General features: G+C 47.0%; 1 protein-coding gene across 1 annotated transcript in view; it reads right to left on the bottom strand.

Moving 5' to 3' along the window:
• Positions 1-17,059, bottom strand: part of LOC141117588 (uncharacterized) — a 117,195-nt gene that overhangs the window by 21,719 nt on the left and 78,417 nt on the right. The window contains exon 5 of the mRNA XM_073610511.1: positions 7,973-8,278. Within this exon, the coding sequence (XP_073466612.1) occupies positions 7,973-8,278 (306 nt within the window). The remainder of the gene's footprint in view (positions 1-7,972; positions 8,279-17,059) is intronic.

Genomic DNA, 17,059 nt, shown 5'->3' with positions numbered 1-17,059 from the left:
ACGTTACTTCCACCCTTCGTGGAATGCAATCCGATTTGCAGCAAACCCGGATGAGTTCATTCTCTGTCCTATGCCTGTTTTACCAGCAATCTCATAAGTGGCACTTTGATTGCGCATTAAATCTGAATTTCAGCGGTACTTCACTATCAGCCTCTATTTTGTTTATATCAAGCCTGGTGAATCTTTTTGGTCACCCCCAAGACCTTTCTATGTGTGGAGAGAGTTTACCCTACCAACACCAGATCACCAGATCACAGTGTGTTTGACCCCCAGACTGCAAAGCTGAGGGTCCATTGTTTCTGGTGAGTTCGGTCACAAGAAGGGATTGTGGCACACGGCACAGCAATATATATGGAGCACTTTAGCACTTTCTATTCATTTGGAGCACTTTAGAACATTGCAAGAGACTGCGTGTTTTATAATGACTTTTTTGTTTGGTTGTTTTTTATCACTGTCATTACTGTAATATATACAGGTATACAGTATATATATTTTTATCTGACATTTGAGGTTGTAGCACCTTGTGGACAGCTGCTGTAGGTCTTTATCACTTTTTACTTCTCATATATATCATGAGTATTTATGGTTTATTAGAAAATATGGAAAAGAGTATTATTGGAATATATCCAGAAACAGATAGATGTCTCCAAATCCCTAGTAATAAAAAAGAAAATTAAATTAGGAGGAAGACAATGCTTCCCCTAGGAAAATGGGATTTTTGATAGACATCAATGTCTGTTACCAAGGTAGAATGAAATTTTGTTTAAGAAAGTATTAAATTTATTATCACATAATAGTATAAAAAATATTGCATAATCAGCATTATACATAAACCATGGATGATGCTGGATACAGGAAATAGCAAGATGCTTGGATATGCAGAAGGGCCAACATGTTTTGCAGTTTCCTGCTTCTTCAAAGGCACCGCATGCATCTACAAGACCAAGTATGCTTACTCTGGGGGGAAACATTTACTGTACCGTACAATAACTGATACGAAACCAATATCCGCACTCTGATCTGGACCTAACTTGATTACTGATTTTTTTTTCCCCCCTCCTCCCTAATTGTATTGATTGCTGTTTTTCTGGTTTGACATTTTGTATTCTTGCACAAAAAGAAGCACGTGTTTGTTTATATATGTATGTTCTTGTGCTTCTAAGAGGTTTTTTGACAAAATTTATGTTTACATTATATTACTTGTCCATCTGTGTTTGGGACTTTTGATGTTATATTGGACGGTGCAGCATTCTGTGCTCCGGACGCTGCTCATCAGCCTCCTGTGATTGTTGGTATTTAGTGGCGGTATTCGGGTGCCCCTGGCGGAAGGGTAGGGATATTTGTTTTTCCCTCCCTCATTCCCTTTGCACGCTTATGGCGTGTGAGTATGAGCGCATGCGCCATAGTGGCCTTATCCTCGGTCCTACGGCGCACATGTTACTCAGGGGCCGCCGCACAAGAAGTGAAGTCAGGGGTCATGTTTGACCCTTTGCTTCCGGTGGGATCGCGCATTTTTAAGATGGCGGTGACAGGGTTTGCTACCGTCACATGCTTCAGGCTGATACCTAGTGTACTGTATGGTGGATAATCATACATCCACCGGGACTCCCTCCCCCCCCCCGGCTGGGAATATAGCATCTCAGTCATTGGGCATCAGGGAGCTCTATACCTGCAGCTAATTGATTAATATGGCAAATAGTTGTATAGAATATTTGACATCTCTGCTGTTTCACATTTTGACTGCAGCTATACAACATTATTTATACCCATTTCAAACTGACCTCTTAGTTCCTTTCATTTTGTTTATATTTACATGCCTTATACTATTTAAAGACTTGCCAGGTCTCTTTTTATTTAGTGTGGCTCGCTCTGGGCTATTTATGGCATCCTTGTTTAAATACTGACCAATGTGTTTCATTTCATAAGTATCTGAGCGTGGAACACATATCTTACCATATGTTGTTTCTTTATTTTTTCACTTATGTTAACTATTTATTAATTTTATGTGAATCACCTAAAGGCAATATCCTATAAGCTTAAATCCTTATGCCCCGTACACACGGTCGGACTTTGTTCGGACATTCCGACAACAAAATCCTAGGATTTTTTCCGACGGATGTTGGCTCAAACTTGTTTTGTGTACACACGGTCGCACAAAGTTGTCGGAATTTCTGATCGCCAACAACGCAGTGACGTCAAGCAGGTACGACGAGACTAGAAAAGGCCAGTTCAGAACCAAGCGCGGCACCCTTTGGGCTCCTTTTGCTAATCTCGTGTTATTAAAAGTTTGGTGAGAGACGATTCGCGCTTTTTCAGACTCGTGGCTTTCAGATCGTTTTCTGCGGTTCAGTTTGTGCTTGTGGGTTTGTATCTGCTCTTCAGTGCATGCAAGCAAGTTCTGCGTGACTTTAATTAGTCATTGTTTTCTTGTTCGTTCATTACTGTTTTTCAGGTCGCTCTTCACAGGCCTTGCTGTTCTTCAGTGCGTTCTGTTACTTCGTTCTGAGCAGCCGACTGTTTTCTAGCCATGTTTCGTATACGTACTCCTCGTAGAGTTCGTGCTGTGCAGGGGCTTGGTGTTGGGGTCCTGACCTTGACACAAGTCCAGTCCATGAACAGGGTGGGGAGGAGTTCATGGACCAAGAATTGGTTGCTTCAGCGTGACCAGTTCTCTCATGTGCCTTTGCTCCGTGAGATCCGTGAGAATAATCCTGATGATTTCAGGAACTTTCTCAGGATGACGGACCCCGTGTTTCACCATTTGTTGGCTTCGCTGACCCCCTATATCAGCAGGCAGGATACCTGCATGAGGCAAGCCATCACTCTGGAGCAGAGGTTGGTCGCTACCCTGCGGTACTTGGCGACAGGGAGAAACCTGCAGGACTTGAAAAACCGACAAGAAAGACACAAATCTGGAACTTACAAAGTTCACATTTGATAGAACTTGAAGGCAATATCAGACATGAGTATTTAGGAACTGTGTTTGAAATTGCGTTCAGATGGGGTGAAGTCACCCCAGGAAAAGCCACATTTGGAAGTTGCACACAAAGTTCCCAATGTCAACATGTGCGACCTGCCATCACGGGGGATCAAGGGACGTGTTTTGGGGGAGAAACCCCTTCCTCTCAGCTACTTTATTATTGAGGAAGGGGTTGCACCCCCAAAATGCGTCCATTGATCTCCCAAGATGACAGATAGCACATGTTGGCACACTGTGTGCATCCTCCAAATTTAGCTTTTTGAAAAATCGCTAAAACATTTTAAAATTTGTAGAACACAAAAGAAGAAAGTGATTTTGAGGGGTTTTAAACTCACCCCAAAACATCAATGATGTTCTTATTTTTTTGGATAACATCATTGATGTTTTTCTTGAGGTTTTCCAAAGCTAAATTACACCTCATGATCTCCCCAATCAGGATCTGGGCACTTTCTGATGTGAAAGGATCTGGATCCACAACATCACGATCACCTAAAAAGAGAGCAAAACAAAACAGGTATGAAAAATATGCCGGCATCCATCTCTTACCTGAGCCTGTGGTCGCAGACACTCACCTGTTGTGGTGACTAGTTCCACCACGTCTTCTTCCTCCTCCTGCTCTTCTTGGGTTGGGGGTATTTCCCCTTCTTCCAGGGGGGGGGGGCTCTGGTCTCCTCGGATGAGGGGTGTCCTCCGAGTCTTTTCTCCCCTATGTAAAACAAAAATGGTATACTTAGCACACAGATATTTGATGGCAGAACTATAAAGATGAAACATTGCTTGGAAGTGGGGTACAATTGTCAATTTTAGCAGAGTTCCAAGATGTAGCATTTTCAGTGTCCTTTGTCAAGCTGCAATACTTTACCTGTTTTGTACAAGCTTCACAGATGGAGACCCCCCTATAGTATACACTGGAGCACCTGTGTGGGTCACCTAAGAAAAATGGGGTTCTTGTGTCCCACACTAGTGCTCTAGTGTCCAGATGTGAAAACAGCTGCTGAGTGTCCTCTCCTTACACAGAAACTAGTTTGCATTTCATTCTAGTAACAAAGCCATCTACACCACCAAATTAGTTTCATACAAGTAGGGCGTAAAAAATGTGGCCAAATGCATATGGACAAAACAATGGTGTTTTATAGGCCGAAAGAAAAATGTTTGATACGAACGAATAATGTGCCCATGAACATGAAAGTTGCCATTTTAAAATGTACACTTTTAATAAAAGCACATGGAGCAGCACGAACGTAATAAACATAAAGAATAGGAACACAGCACAACTACTTACTTTTTTGCAGCACTCTCCGGATCTTTCTGTACTGCTCATGTTCTCGTAATTTGAGGTCCGACCACCGCTTCCTGAGCTGATCTTTCGATCGTCGTACCCCAAAATTCCGGTGCAGACTCTTGACCACTTTCGCCATGATCTTGGCCTTTCTGACATTGGGGTTGGGGTAAAGTCCATACTTTCCATCATAGTCGGCCTTCTTCAGGATGTCCACCATCTCCAACATCTCCCCAAAGGACATATTTGAGGCCTTAAACCTCCTTCTGGATCGGGACGTGTCCGGATCCGGGCTTTCCTCCTCCTCCTCCTCGTTCCTGTAATTAGCACGCACCTGCTGTGTATCCGCCATGTGCTCTTCCCCCACTGTGCCGAACGAAAAGGGGCGGGGAATAGACTAGAAAGAACGTCAGGGGCGGGCGGAGTTACACGCATGCGCAGTGTGTATAAAGCGTAACACGCGTGCGTATTACGTATGATCTGTGAGCGGAGGAAGGAGCATTGGAGGCGCCGATCGTAAGAATGAAGGTAAGAGACATACTTGTGCCTATACTGCTTCTACATTGAGGCCTATATTGTAACAAGATTAGGAGAGTTTGGCCTGACATTAGGGTTTGTCTTGTGTTGTGTCTTGCAGTGAAAATGGATATCTTGAATGATACAGACTTCATGGCAATATTCATTGACATGTTCAGGGAGCTGCCTTGTCTGTGGGAGATGAACCACCCACATTATAGGAACCAAACAAAGAGGAAGGCAGCGCTGGATCAATTGTTGGAAATTGTGAAGCAGGTGATCCCCACGGCAGACATCACCTATTTGAAGATCCTAATTGGTGGCCTGAGGAGCACATATGTAAGGGAGCGCCAGAAAGTCCAGGATTCGCAGAGATCCGGAACAGCAGATGACATCTATGTCCCCAGGATGTGGTACTATGACAGGCTGCATTTTCTGGCAGGCCAGACTGAACCCAGGTCATCACTCTCCAGTCTTCCTTCCACGCTTCCTTCCACCCCGAGCTGAGGCTTCTGACGCCCAACCTGGGCCTTCCAGGCAACAACATGTGGAGGAGCCCAGATTGAGCCAGGTATAGCATTCCTCTAAATATTTCTACTTGTCCAATCAATGATGTTAACTAGATGTTAGTTTGGAGTACTAATTTATGATTGTGATTGATGATGCAAAACATTAAACCATGTCCCTTTTTCATACACAGGGAATTCTCAGCCAGGAGTTGCCCGGGCCGAGCAGGCTGCCTGATATGCAGGTCCCTCCGCTACACCTGCAAAGAGAAAGCGGCAGGAGGAGGAGTACCCTAGAGGAGGCCTCTTTTGGAAGACTACAGAGGCCCTGGGAGCACCACACACCGTGGAGGAGGACTTTGCTGCCATCATTGCCTGTAAAATGCAGCGGATGGAGGAGGGCCAACAACTCATGTGTGAGTCATTAATGTTTGAGGCTCTCAATAAGGGGTTGAGGGCCCAAAATAACATCTGATACCCACCTTTGTGACCTCACACATGGTTCTCCTCCTCCTCCTCCAGGTCCTCCTCCTCCTTCTCCTCCAGGTCCTACTAATCCTCCTCCTCCTCCAGATCCTACTCCTCCTCCTGCCACATCTCCAACAGCAGAGCCACAGCCGGGAAGGAAGCGTGGAAGGAAGACCAGAAAGTGAGGACCCTGGATCCATTCTGGTCTGGCAAAAGATGCAGCCTCTTGTGGTACCACAGCCTGGGGACACAGATGTCATCTGCTGCTTTCCGGATCTCTGGGACTTCTGGACCAGACTGCACTCCCTTACATATGGACTCCTCAGGCCACCAATTTTGATGTTCAAGAATTGATGTCTGCCCTGGGGGTCCCAGGCTTTGCTATTTTCAACTGTTTCTCCAGCGTTGCCTCCCTCTTTGTTTGGTTCTGAGCCCTTAATAAAGGAATTTTGGTTTGAATTATACTTGCCTATGTGTGTTTTCCTTCAAAAAGGACAGTTTGTTTGTGAGGATTCAGGTACATTTCAAAAATACAATGTGAAATTAACAAGGGACACCAACACTCAAATTGGGTAAGCACGCACATTTAAGCAACCAAAGTGATCATTATCTATGACTCTTAAATTAAGTTATTAATGATGTATTTTATGTAATCCAGATGTAATTGTAGATGCATTTTGTGCCTTTGAAGAAGCTGGAAACTGTGAACACGTCGGTCCTTCTGCATATCCAAGCATCTTGCTATTTCCTGTATCCAGTATCATCCATGGTTTATGTATAATGCTGATTATGCAATATTTTTTATACTATTATGTGATAATAAATTTAATACTTTCTTAAACAAAATGTAATTGATTGCGTGTCTACCTTGGTAACAGACATTGATGTCTCTATCAAAAATCCCATTTTCCTAGGGGAAGCATTGTCTTCCTCCTAATTTTATTTTGGTTTATTAGAAAACTAACACTGCACATCACCCTGAACACACCATCCCCACTATGATAAATGGTGGTGACAAAATCATGTTGTTGGGATGCTTTTCTTCAGCAGGTACAGGAAAGCTGGTCAGAGTTGATGGGAAGATGGACAATCTTAGAAGAAAACCTGTTATAGGGCGTACACACGGTCGGACTTTGTTCGGACATTCCGACAACAAAATCCTAGGATTTTTTCCGACGGATGTTGGCTCAAACTTGTCTTGCATACACACGGTCACACAAAGTTGTCGGAAAATATGATCATTCTGAACGCGGTGACGTAAAACATGTACGTCGGGACTATAAACGGGTAAGTGGCCAATAGCTTTCATCTCTTTATTTATTCTGAGCATGCGTGGCACTTTGTCCGTCGGATTTGTGTACACACGATCGGAATTTCCGACAACGGATTTTGTTGTCGGAAAATTTTATCTCCTGCTCTCCAACTTTGTGTGTCGGAAAATCCGATGGAAAATGTCCGATGGAGCCCACACACGGTCGGAATTTCCGACAACACACTCCGATCGGACATTTTCCATCGGAAAATCCGATCGTGTGTACGGGGTATTAGAGTCTACAAAAGACCTGAGACTGGGGCGGAGGTTCACCTTCCAGCAGGACAACAACCCTAAACATACAGAGCTACAATGGAATGGTTTAGATAAAAGCATATTCATGTGTTAGAATTGCCCAGTCAAAGTCCAGACCTAAATCCAATTGAGAATCTATGGCAAGACTTGAAAATTGCTGTCCACAGACGCCCTCCATCGAATCTGACAGAGCTTGAGCTATTTTGCAAAGAAGAATGGGCAAAAATATCACTCTCTAGATGTGCAAAGCTGGTAGAGACATCCCCAAAAAGACTTGCAGCTGTAATTGCAGTGAAAGGTGGTTCTACAAAGTATTGACTCAGGGGGGCGCTACAGAAATCTCCTCAACACTTTTCACATATTTATTTGTAAACAAATGTTGAAAACCATTTATCATTTTCCTTCCACTTCACAATTATGTGCCACTTTGTGTTGGTCTATCACATAAAAATTAAGTTTTTGGTTGTAACATGACAAAATGTGGGAAATTTCAAGGGGTATGAATACTTTTTCGAGGCACTGTACTGTCCAATAAGGAGACTAAAGGCGAGAAGGTGAAACTGCTGAAAAATTACTGGACTCGTAAAATTAATTGGTTAATCAGCTAATAACATGTCACCCATCTGTATCCAACAGACTTCCCAAGAGAAACTCACCAGAAATGTGGAGGTGGAACATTTGCTCCATTATTTTTCCTTTATTGGAAAATATGCAGGCTCTGTACACTCCATGATATTCCGGTGATACTTTGGTGAAGATTAGGGAACCATTTGATGAGCTGGACAAACTTTCTTTATAAATATCCTTTAGAATGCGAATTTCTCCACCAATTTTTGTTATGGCAAAGTAAACCCATCTGTCTGTGAGCCAATCAATCTCTATGATTTCACTCCCTTGAAATATATCACTGTCCAGTGGCAGAGTGACATTTTCTCCAACTTTAGCAAATATATCTGTTGGGCCTTCAAAATAAGATCCATAAAACACATTGATTAATACAAGCATATGCTTAGTAACATTTATTCAACATGACATCCTTCAAAGGATGCCCATCGGGGTGAAAATATAAGGGAACCATTGTTGAAAAACGTTGGCAGAAGCTCAGATCTTTCAGCATGGATGTATACTTGTTCAGAGGTCGTGATTTACTACGTAGTGAATCCAAGACCAAAGTGGCAGCCCCACCACTCACACTCTAAAACAGGTTAGAAGGTCCAGCTTCTCTCTTTCTATCCATAAATTGATTACATACTTAGTTTTGGATAGAGTGTGGAGTGTTAGACGCTGTCAATTTTTGCATGAATCTTGTCTGAAAAAAAGTATAAAAAAAGCCCTCTAGTCTGTCCTAGGACCCAGAGCTGTCTTAATGCATGGCCAGTCTACTGTCACATGTATGTTGCCGAGTTGGCACCAAGAAGACAAGAATATGGTATCAAATACTTACAATAATTTCTTCTTTCCCAGGGGCTCCAGGTGCATGGGGGCCCTGTTATAATCTTGTATTAGGCTCTGCCATTATAAGCTGACAGCAGTGGCACTCACTACTCTTGTCAGCTGGGAGGAGGAGAAGCATAGCAATGCCACGTAGTCTTGAAAAATGCAGGCAGGGGAAGGCAATTTTTGTAGTGTTCTAGTACAGGCCCAACAGCTAACTGTCTTTAACCACTTCAGCCCCGGAAGTATTTGCCCCCTTCCTGACCAGAGCACTTTTTGCGATACGGCACTGCGTCGCTTTAACTGTCAATTGCTCGGTCGTGCGACGTTGTACCCAAACAAAATTGATGTCCTTTTTTCCCCATAAATAGAGCTTTCTTTCTGGGGTATTTGATCGCCTCTGCAGTTTTTATTTTTTGCGCTATAAACAGAAAAAGAGCGATTTTGAAAAAAAAACAATCTTTTTTACTTTTTGCTATAATAAGTATCCCCCAAAAGTATATAAAAAAAACATTTTTTTTCCTCTGTTTAGGCCGATATGTATTCTTCTACATATTTTTGGTAAAAATAAAAAAAATCACAATAAGTTATAGCGTCTACAAAATAGGGGATAGATTTATGGCATTTTTATTATTATGATTATTTTTTACAAGTAATAGCAGTGATCTGCAATTTTTTATCGGGACTGCGACATTGCGGCGTACAGATCGGACACTTTTGACATTATTTTTGGACCTTTGACATTTATACAGCGTTCAGTGCTATAAATAGCCACTGATTACTGTGTAAGTGTCACTGGCAGGGAAGGGGGTTAAACACTAGGGGGCGATCAAGGGGTTAAGTGTGTTCCCTCAGTGTGTTCTAACTGTAGGGGGGATGGGCCACCTAGGACATGACAGAGATCACTGCTCCCGATGACAGGGAACAGAAGATCCCTGTAGTGTTGCTAGACAGAACAGGGAAATGCCTTGTTTACATAGGCATCTCCCCATTCAGCCTCTCTTCACCACGATCGCTGGCCACTGGCGGACATCAAGTCTGCGGGACCCGCTGCATGCGCCCGCTAGCCGGCTTTAACGGAGGGACGTACAGGTACGCCCATTTTCCAACCTGTGCCATTCTGCCAACATATATCGGTGTGCTCCGGTCGGCAAGGGGCTAAAGAGGCTCAGCATTCACCCACAGCCTCCAACATTTGAGCAGCCTGACAGCTCCAACCGCAGCCATCCTCACTCCCCAGTCAGCCTGACACTTCAACCGGATCCGCGGTTACACACCATCTGCTGCCACCGCTACTCATCACACAAGTCTGACCCTCATCTGTTTCTGATGTCCCAAGCAGCCTGACACTCCATCCACAGCTGCTGACATACACCATCACAGCTGGGCACCCAACCTGCAAGCCACCAACATCGATCTGAACAGGCCGACCTCCCACCTGCAGGCAGCACACCACAGGCATCTGCATTCCACCCCTAACAGCCACCCTCCTCAGAGCCTTATGTCAAAAGGGGGTAGTGTGGTCCCTGTCCCTTACCTATTTAAGAAATGTCACTCGGCTTACAATGCAGTCGGCAGGTGGCCATGCTCGAGAACGGAGAGGAGGTTATTTGCAACTTTAGTGCCTTAGATAGAAAAAGCATTTGTGTAATGTATGTTAGCCTAGCATTGCAGGCAGCCACCTAGATTCAAAGAGCGTAATTGTACTTTTAGTATAATGCTGCGTACAGACGATCGGACATTCCGACAACAAAATCCATGGATTTTTTTCGACGGATGTTGGCTCAAACCTGCCTTGCATACACATGGTCACACAAATTTTGTCGGAAATTCCGAACGTCAAGAACGCGGTGACGTACAACACGTACGACGGGCCGAGAAAAAGGAAGTTCAATAGCCAGTGCGGCTCTTCTACTTGCGTGAAACTTTGTGCTTCAGAATTGTGTACACACGATCGGAATTTACGACAACGGATTTTGTTGTCGGAAAATTTGAGATCCAGATCTCAAATTTTGTGTGACGGAAATTCCGATGGAAAATGTCCGATGGAGCCTACACACGGTCGGAATTTCCGACAACAAGCTCCCATCGAACATTTTCCTTTGAAAATCCGACCGAATGTACGGGGCATTAGGATGACATACATTAAACAAATGCTCTTTATATCTAAGGCAGTAAAGTTGCATATATATATAAAAAAAAAAAATACTTTGTACTACAAAAGGAATACAAATGACCGGAGGGATCTGTAGTAAACAGTGGAAAAAATAAAGCCTCAGGATGAATCTAAAATGAGCTTCCGCTACTTGATATGTACTAATCCATGCACAATGCAGTGAATGCACAAAACTAAATTCAGCCATAGGGAACTACTAGTATTTAAAGTGATTGTAAAGGTTCACGTTTTTTTTTTTTTAAATAACAAACATGTCATAGTTACCTCCACTGTGCAGTTCGTTTTGCACAGAGTGGCCCCGAACACCAACTTCAGGGGTCCCCCAGTGGCTCTCGCAGCTCCTCCTCTTATCAGATAACCCCCTAGGAGAAGAACTCTCCAGAGGGGGTTACCTTGCGGGCGCGCTCCCGAGTCCAGCATTTGCGTCCATAGATATGAATGCCGGACTCGGCCCCGCCCCAACGGCGCCCACGTTATTGGATTTGATTGACAGCAGCGGGAGCCAATGGCTGCGCTGCTGTCAATCTATCCAATCAAGAGCCGAGAACCCCGGGCAAAGGAAGAGCGCGTCTCCACCGGGTGAAATTCCAGGGCTAAGGTAAGTAAAACGGAGGGGCTGGGGGGCCGGTCACTGCCAGGTGTTTTTTCCCCTTAATGCATAAGGTGCATTAAGGGGAAAAAACACGAGGGTTTACAACCCCTTTAAAGTACCTGATGTTTGTAACACACTGAGGAAGAGGACTGAGCATTGCAGTGTCCAGTATCCCATCTGGGATGCTCGGAGCTCCACAGCCGTAAGACACGGCGAACACTGGCGGATGGGGGTGACGTCAGCGGTGAAAGGCTGGAAAACAGAGCCGGCTAACACCCACGGCTCCTCCTTTGTGAAAGCGCCCAACTAGGAAGGGGAGGGGGCTTCATCCACCTCTTGCTGTGTTTCTCCAGGAGAGGCAGGACGCCGGGATGACATCATCGGCAATCAATGCAGCCATTTTCTGCATTGATGCAGAATCAGCTGTGTCAGTTTCATTAAGGAACATTATATTTTCCCAGAATAAAGGTGCCCGGGACCCGGAAAGACCTGCAAAATGCGGGACTGTCCCGGGCAATCCGGCACACGTGGTCACCCTAGGGGCGGGTACCTGATTTTGACAGGTACCCACTCCGATTTCCACTCTGGCCACCTAGGCGATTGGAGTGGAAGTTCACCCCCTCCTTCCCCCACAGCCTTAACAGTACAGTTAACAGTAACGTACAGCTATGCAGTAAATGAATAGAGCCCCAAAATGAAGATAGCGCTTTCCCATAGTTGCAGTCCCCGATTTTCCCAGGACAATCCCGATTTTGGGACCCTCGTCCCGATTAAAGCTTGTCCCGATTGTTTTCCCGGGATTTTGGTTTTGTCCCGAGAAAATCGGGATTGTTTTTGGCAAAAAACGGCAACGGCTACACAAAAATGGCCGCCATCGCCTCCACGAGTGTTTTCCCTTGTGTTCAGTGCAGAGGAGAAGGCCAGCCAATCGGCTTCTCTCTTCAGTGTACAAATAGAAAATTCTATTGTACACTGAAGCCTATTAGCTACAGTGATTGACGACCCCTCCCCTCTCTCCACTGAACACAAGGAAATGTTCAGTCTCTACACGCCGCCGCTGCTGCCGCCAACCCTCCGTTCCGCCCCGTGTGTCTGACGAGCTCCACTGATGGAAGGACCGGGGATCGCTGGTGGGGACAGTGCACTGATGGTTCTTGCTCCCCCTTGCGATGAGCGGGGGGGGGACACAGTCACAATGATGGAAGGACCGGGGCTCCGCTGTGCACTGATTGTCTTGGCTCCCCCTTGCACCCCATCCCCCCATGTCACCACCATACCTGCACCCCCCTCCCCCATGTCACCACCATACCTGCACCCCCCTCCTCCCAAGTCCCCACCATACCTGCACCCCCTCCCCCCACTTCACCACCATACCTGTTTCCCCCCTCCCCCTGTGTCACCACCATACCTGCTTCCCCCCTCCCCCGTGTCACCACCATACCTGCACCCCCCTCCCCCGTGTCACCACCATACCTGCACCCCCCTCCCCTCATGTCACCACCATACCTGCACCCCCCTCCCCCCGTGTCACCACCATACCTGCTTCCCCCCCTCCCCCCATGTCACCACCATACCTGCACCCCCCTCCTCCCCGTGTCACCACCATACCTGCACCCCTCCCCCCATGTCACCACCATACCTGCACCCCCCTCCCCTCATGTCACCACCATACCTGCACCCCCCTCCCCCCGTGTCACCACCATACCTGCTTCCCCCCTCCCCCCGTGTCGCCACCATACCTGCTTTCCCCCTCCCCTCCATGTCACCACCATACCTGCACCCCCCTCCTCCCCGCGTCACCACCATACCTGCACCCCTCCCCCCATGCCACCACCATACTTGCACCCCCCTCCCACCATATCACCACCATACCTGCCCCCCCACCCCCATGTCATCACCATACCTGTTCCCCCCACGTCGCCACACCATGCTTGCACCCGCCTCCCCCCATGTCACCACCATGCCTGCACCCCCTCCGGCCTAGTCACAACCATGCCTGCACCCCCTCCGGCCTAGTCACCACCATGCCTGCACCCCCTCCGGCCTAGTAACCACCATGCCTGCACCCCCTCCGGCCAAGTCACCACCATGCCTGCACCCCCCAGGTCACCATCATGCCTGCACCCCCAAATCACCACCATGCCTCCACCCTTCCCCAAGTCAGCCTGTAACACCCCAAGTCACCATGCCTCCACCCACACACCTCTCCCCCCTTGTTACCACTCTTGAGGAGATGTAGCTAGACTGCAGCCAACACTCCATCTGCAGCCAACACTCCGCTGGGGACACCTGACGTAAGAGGCACTCCGCTGGGGACACCTGACGTAAGAGGCACTCTGCTGGGGTCACCTGACGTAATAGGCACTCCGTTGGGGACACCTGACGTAAGAGGTACTGAACTGGGGACACCTGATGTAAGAGGCACTGTACTGGGGACACCTGATGTAAGAGGCACTGTACTGGGGACACCTGATGTAAGAGGCACTGTACTGGGGACACCTGATGTAAGAGGCACTGTCCTGGGGACACCTGATGTAAGAGGCACTGTCCTGGGGACACCTGATGTAAGAGGTACTGTCCTGGGGACACCGGATATAAGAGGTACTGTACTGGGGACACCTGATGTAAGAGGTACTGTCCTGGGGACACCTGATGGAAGGAGGCACTCCGCTGGGAATGCCTGATGGAAGGAGGCACTCTGCTGGGGGCACCTGATGTAAGGAAGGACTCTGCGGGGGGGCACCTGATGTAAGGACGGACTCTGCTGGGGGCACCCGATAGCATCTGGTGGCAGGTGACACGCTCAGGGGTCCCGCTGACTCTGCATTATGGTGAGTTGAATGATTTCATTCTATATTACAATGTAATAATAGAAATGCGCTTCAATCATCCTGACACCATAACAACCATGGTGCCGGGATGATTGAAGCGCTAACACCAGGTGTTTGGAGTATCTTTATCGGCTGATTGTTAAACTCTGGAATACACATTGCTATTTTGGTGTAGGATCTGGGTCTGCTGTCCCTCCATCCCTCTCCCTCTACCCCCCTTTCCCCCTTTCCCTCTCCATCCCTCATTCATCTCAGACTCTAACCACACCCCTCTTTGAGCCACACCCATTTAAGCCACGCCCACTATTTTGTGTAAACCACGCCCATCTTTTGGTGCGGCGCGCATCACGCGCCGTATTTTTTCTTCTTCCTGTGCCACACCTACAAACATGCCCCTGCCCCCTAATTATAGTGTGACTCCCCCTACAGCCAAAAAAATGTACCGAAATTTTTTTTTACAATGTTGGCAACTATGCTTTCCCAGGGAGGTGGAATGCAGTCTGGTCGGTCCAGCCCAAGAGGGAGCTTGCAGAAGTGCAGACCTAGGCCCTGATCTTTCCCTACTCCTCCAGAACCTCTCCCTACCACTAGTGCTGTCCCTGACAGGCGGGTACACTCTCCCTACACTAGCCACTTTGCAAATGTGTGCCAAAAGTTGGGTCAAGGACTTAAGAAGACTCTGTGTGACCCAAGTTATGGCTGCCAGGGTCATCTGGATGCAAGTAGCCTACTTCTTGACTTCCCCTCTAGCTGAAGTACCACTCTGGACGAGCACCACCTACAGTGGAGAAAACAGACTGCACCTGTCTACAACTGTATACAGGGTGGCAGTATATACAAGGGGGCAGTGTATACAGGGAGGGGGATGGTGTAAAAAAAGAGTGGGAGCAGTGTGTACAGGAGAAAAGAGGGTCAAATTATACAGGGGGACAGTGTATACAGAGGAGCAGTGGATAAAGAAGGTGGGACAATGTGTACAGGGGATGAATTAATTTGTGATAATTCCCTGGTTGTGCTTATTTGTTGTTTCTAAGCAGACTAAAAATCCACACCCAATATTTAGCATATTGTAGCCAAATCCACAGGTTCCCATCTCCCTGGTGGGGGCCCCAGTGCATTACTTTGTCCAGGGGCCCATGATACTATTAAGACAGCCCTGCTAGGACCTCAGATGTAGCACACATATACGAGGCAGGCGTGGGCAAGGGTGGAGATGGAAAGCTAAGTGGGACCCTATGGAGGAGTGACCATTTGTGTGCCTCCAACTCCAACCAGAGGAACCCCATGGTGTGGACTAGGGATGAGCTTCGAGTTCGAGTCGAACCCATGTTCGACTCGAACATCGCCTGTTCGGTTGTTCGTCGAATTGCGAGCGTTATGGGCTGTTCACGCCAAATTCGAGTGGCGTGTCACAGACCATAATTCACTGCGGCATCGCAGTGCATTGCTGGCTGATGATTGGCCAAGCATGCACTATGACCCGCATGCTTGGCCAATCACAGCGCCGTCTGTACAGAGCGCCGTAATTGGCCAAAGCCAGGGTGGCTTTGGCCAATTATGGCTCAGGGGGTTTAGCACATGCCCCACACTATATAAGGCCGTCTGCGTGGTGGCCTTGTGTAGTGTGTTGCGGTGGAAACTGAAGAGAGATAAACAGAGAGACAGTGTCATTTGATTTAAGTTAGATAGAGTAGGCAGGCGAGTCAGTTAGCTGCACTTACAGTGTATTGTGTATATATATGCATCCCAGGTGTTGTGTATATATATATATATATATATATATATATATATATATATATATATATATATACACACACACACACACTGTATTCAGTTTAGCTAGATCCGTTCCTGTTATTCTCTTCCTAATATACCGACAGGCAGGCGTTTTTACTGTATTTACAGTATTTACAGTTAGTGTACTGTGTCCTCTGCACAGTGTGCACCTAAAGCTACCTGAAGACAATTGCTGGTGTTCTGATCCTATTAACACCAGAGGCAGGCAACTGCAGTATTTACAGTTAATGTACTGTGTCCTCTGCAGAGTGTGCACCTAAAGCTACCTGAAGACAATTGCTGGTGTTCTCATACTAATAATACTACAGGCAGGCAGTTGATTCTGCTAGCTGCAGTATAATCAGTATATATATACATTCCAGTTTTGTACATCTACATCTCACTGCAGGCCATTAGTATGTCTGGAAGGCCAACAAGAAGAGGCAGACAGTCACAAGTCAATAAAAGAGGGCAAGCAGGCTCTGTGTCTAGAGGCAACAGTGCTGGTCGTGGACATGGTGCATCCTCATCAGCACGTGGCTGTGGGACACGCTTGTCCTTTTCTTCAGCAGCCAGCCGTGTTGAGCCGCAACATGCGGAAGACTTGATAGAGTGGATGACCAAGCTGTCCTCATCCTCCTCATCCTCTCTCACCCAGGCTCAGGGTACTTTGTCTGGCAAAGCAGCTGTCAACGCCGCCTCTTCCCTCAGCTCAATGGCATCAGTCACTCCTTCCCTAGCCCCACCATGTCCTCCTGAGGAGTCCCCCGAACTGTTTGACCACAGCGTTGGGTACATGCTCCAGGAGGATGCCCAGCGTTTTGAAGGCTCCGATGATGGTACCCAGCTAGAGGAAGGCAGTAACGTGAGCCCAGAGAGAGGGGGTGCCCAAGAAGGACAGCAATCTGGCAGTCATTTTCCCCCAGCTGCAGCA

Source organism: Aquarana catesbeiana, linkage group LG13, assembly GCF_042186555.1.
Source record: "Aquarana catesbeiana isolate 2022-GZ linkage group LG13, ASM4218655v1, whole genome shotgun sequence".
NCBI classification, from domain to species: domain Eukaryota; kingdom Metazoa; phylum Chordata; class Amphibia; order Anura; family Ranidae; genus Aquarana; species Aquarana catesbeiana.
This window is presented reverse-complemented; position numbering and strand designations above follow the sequence as displayed.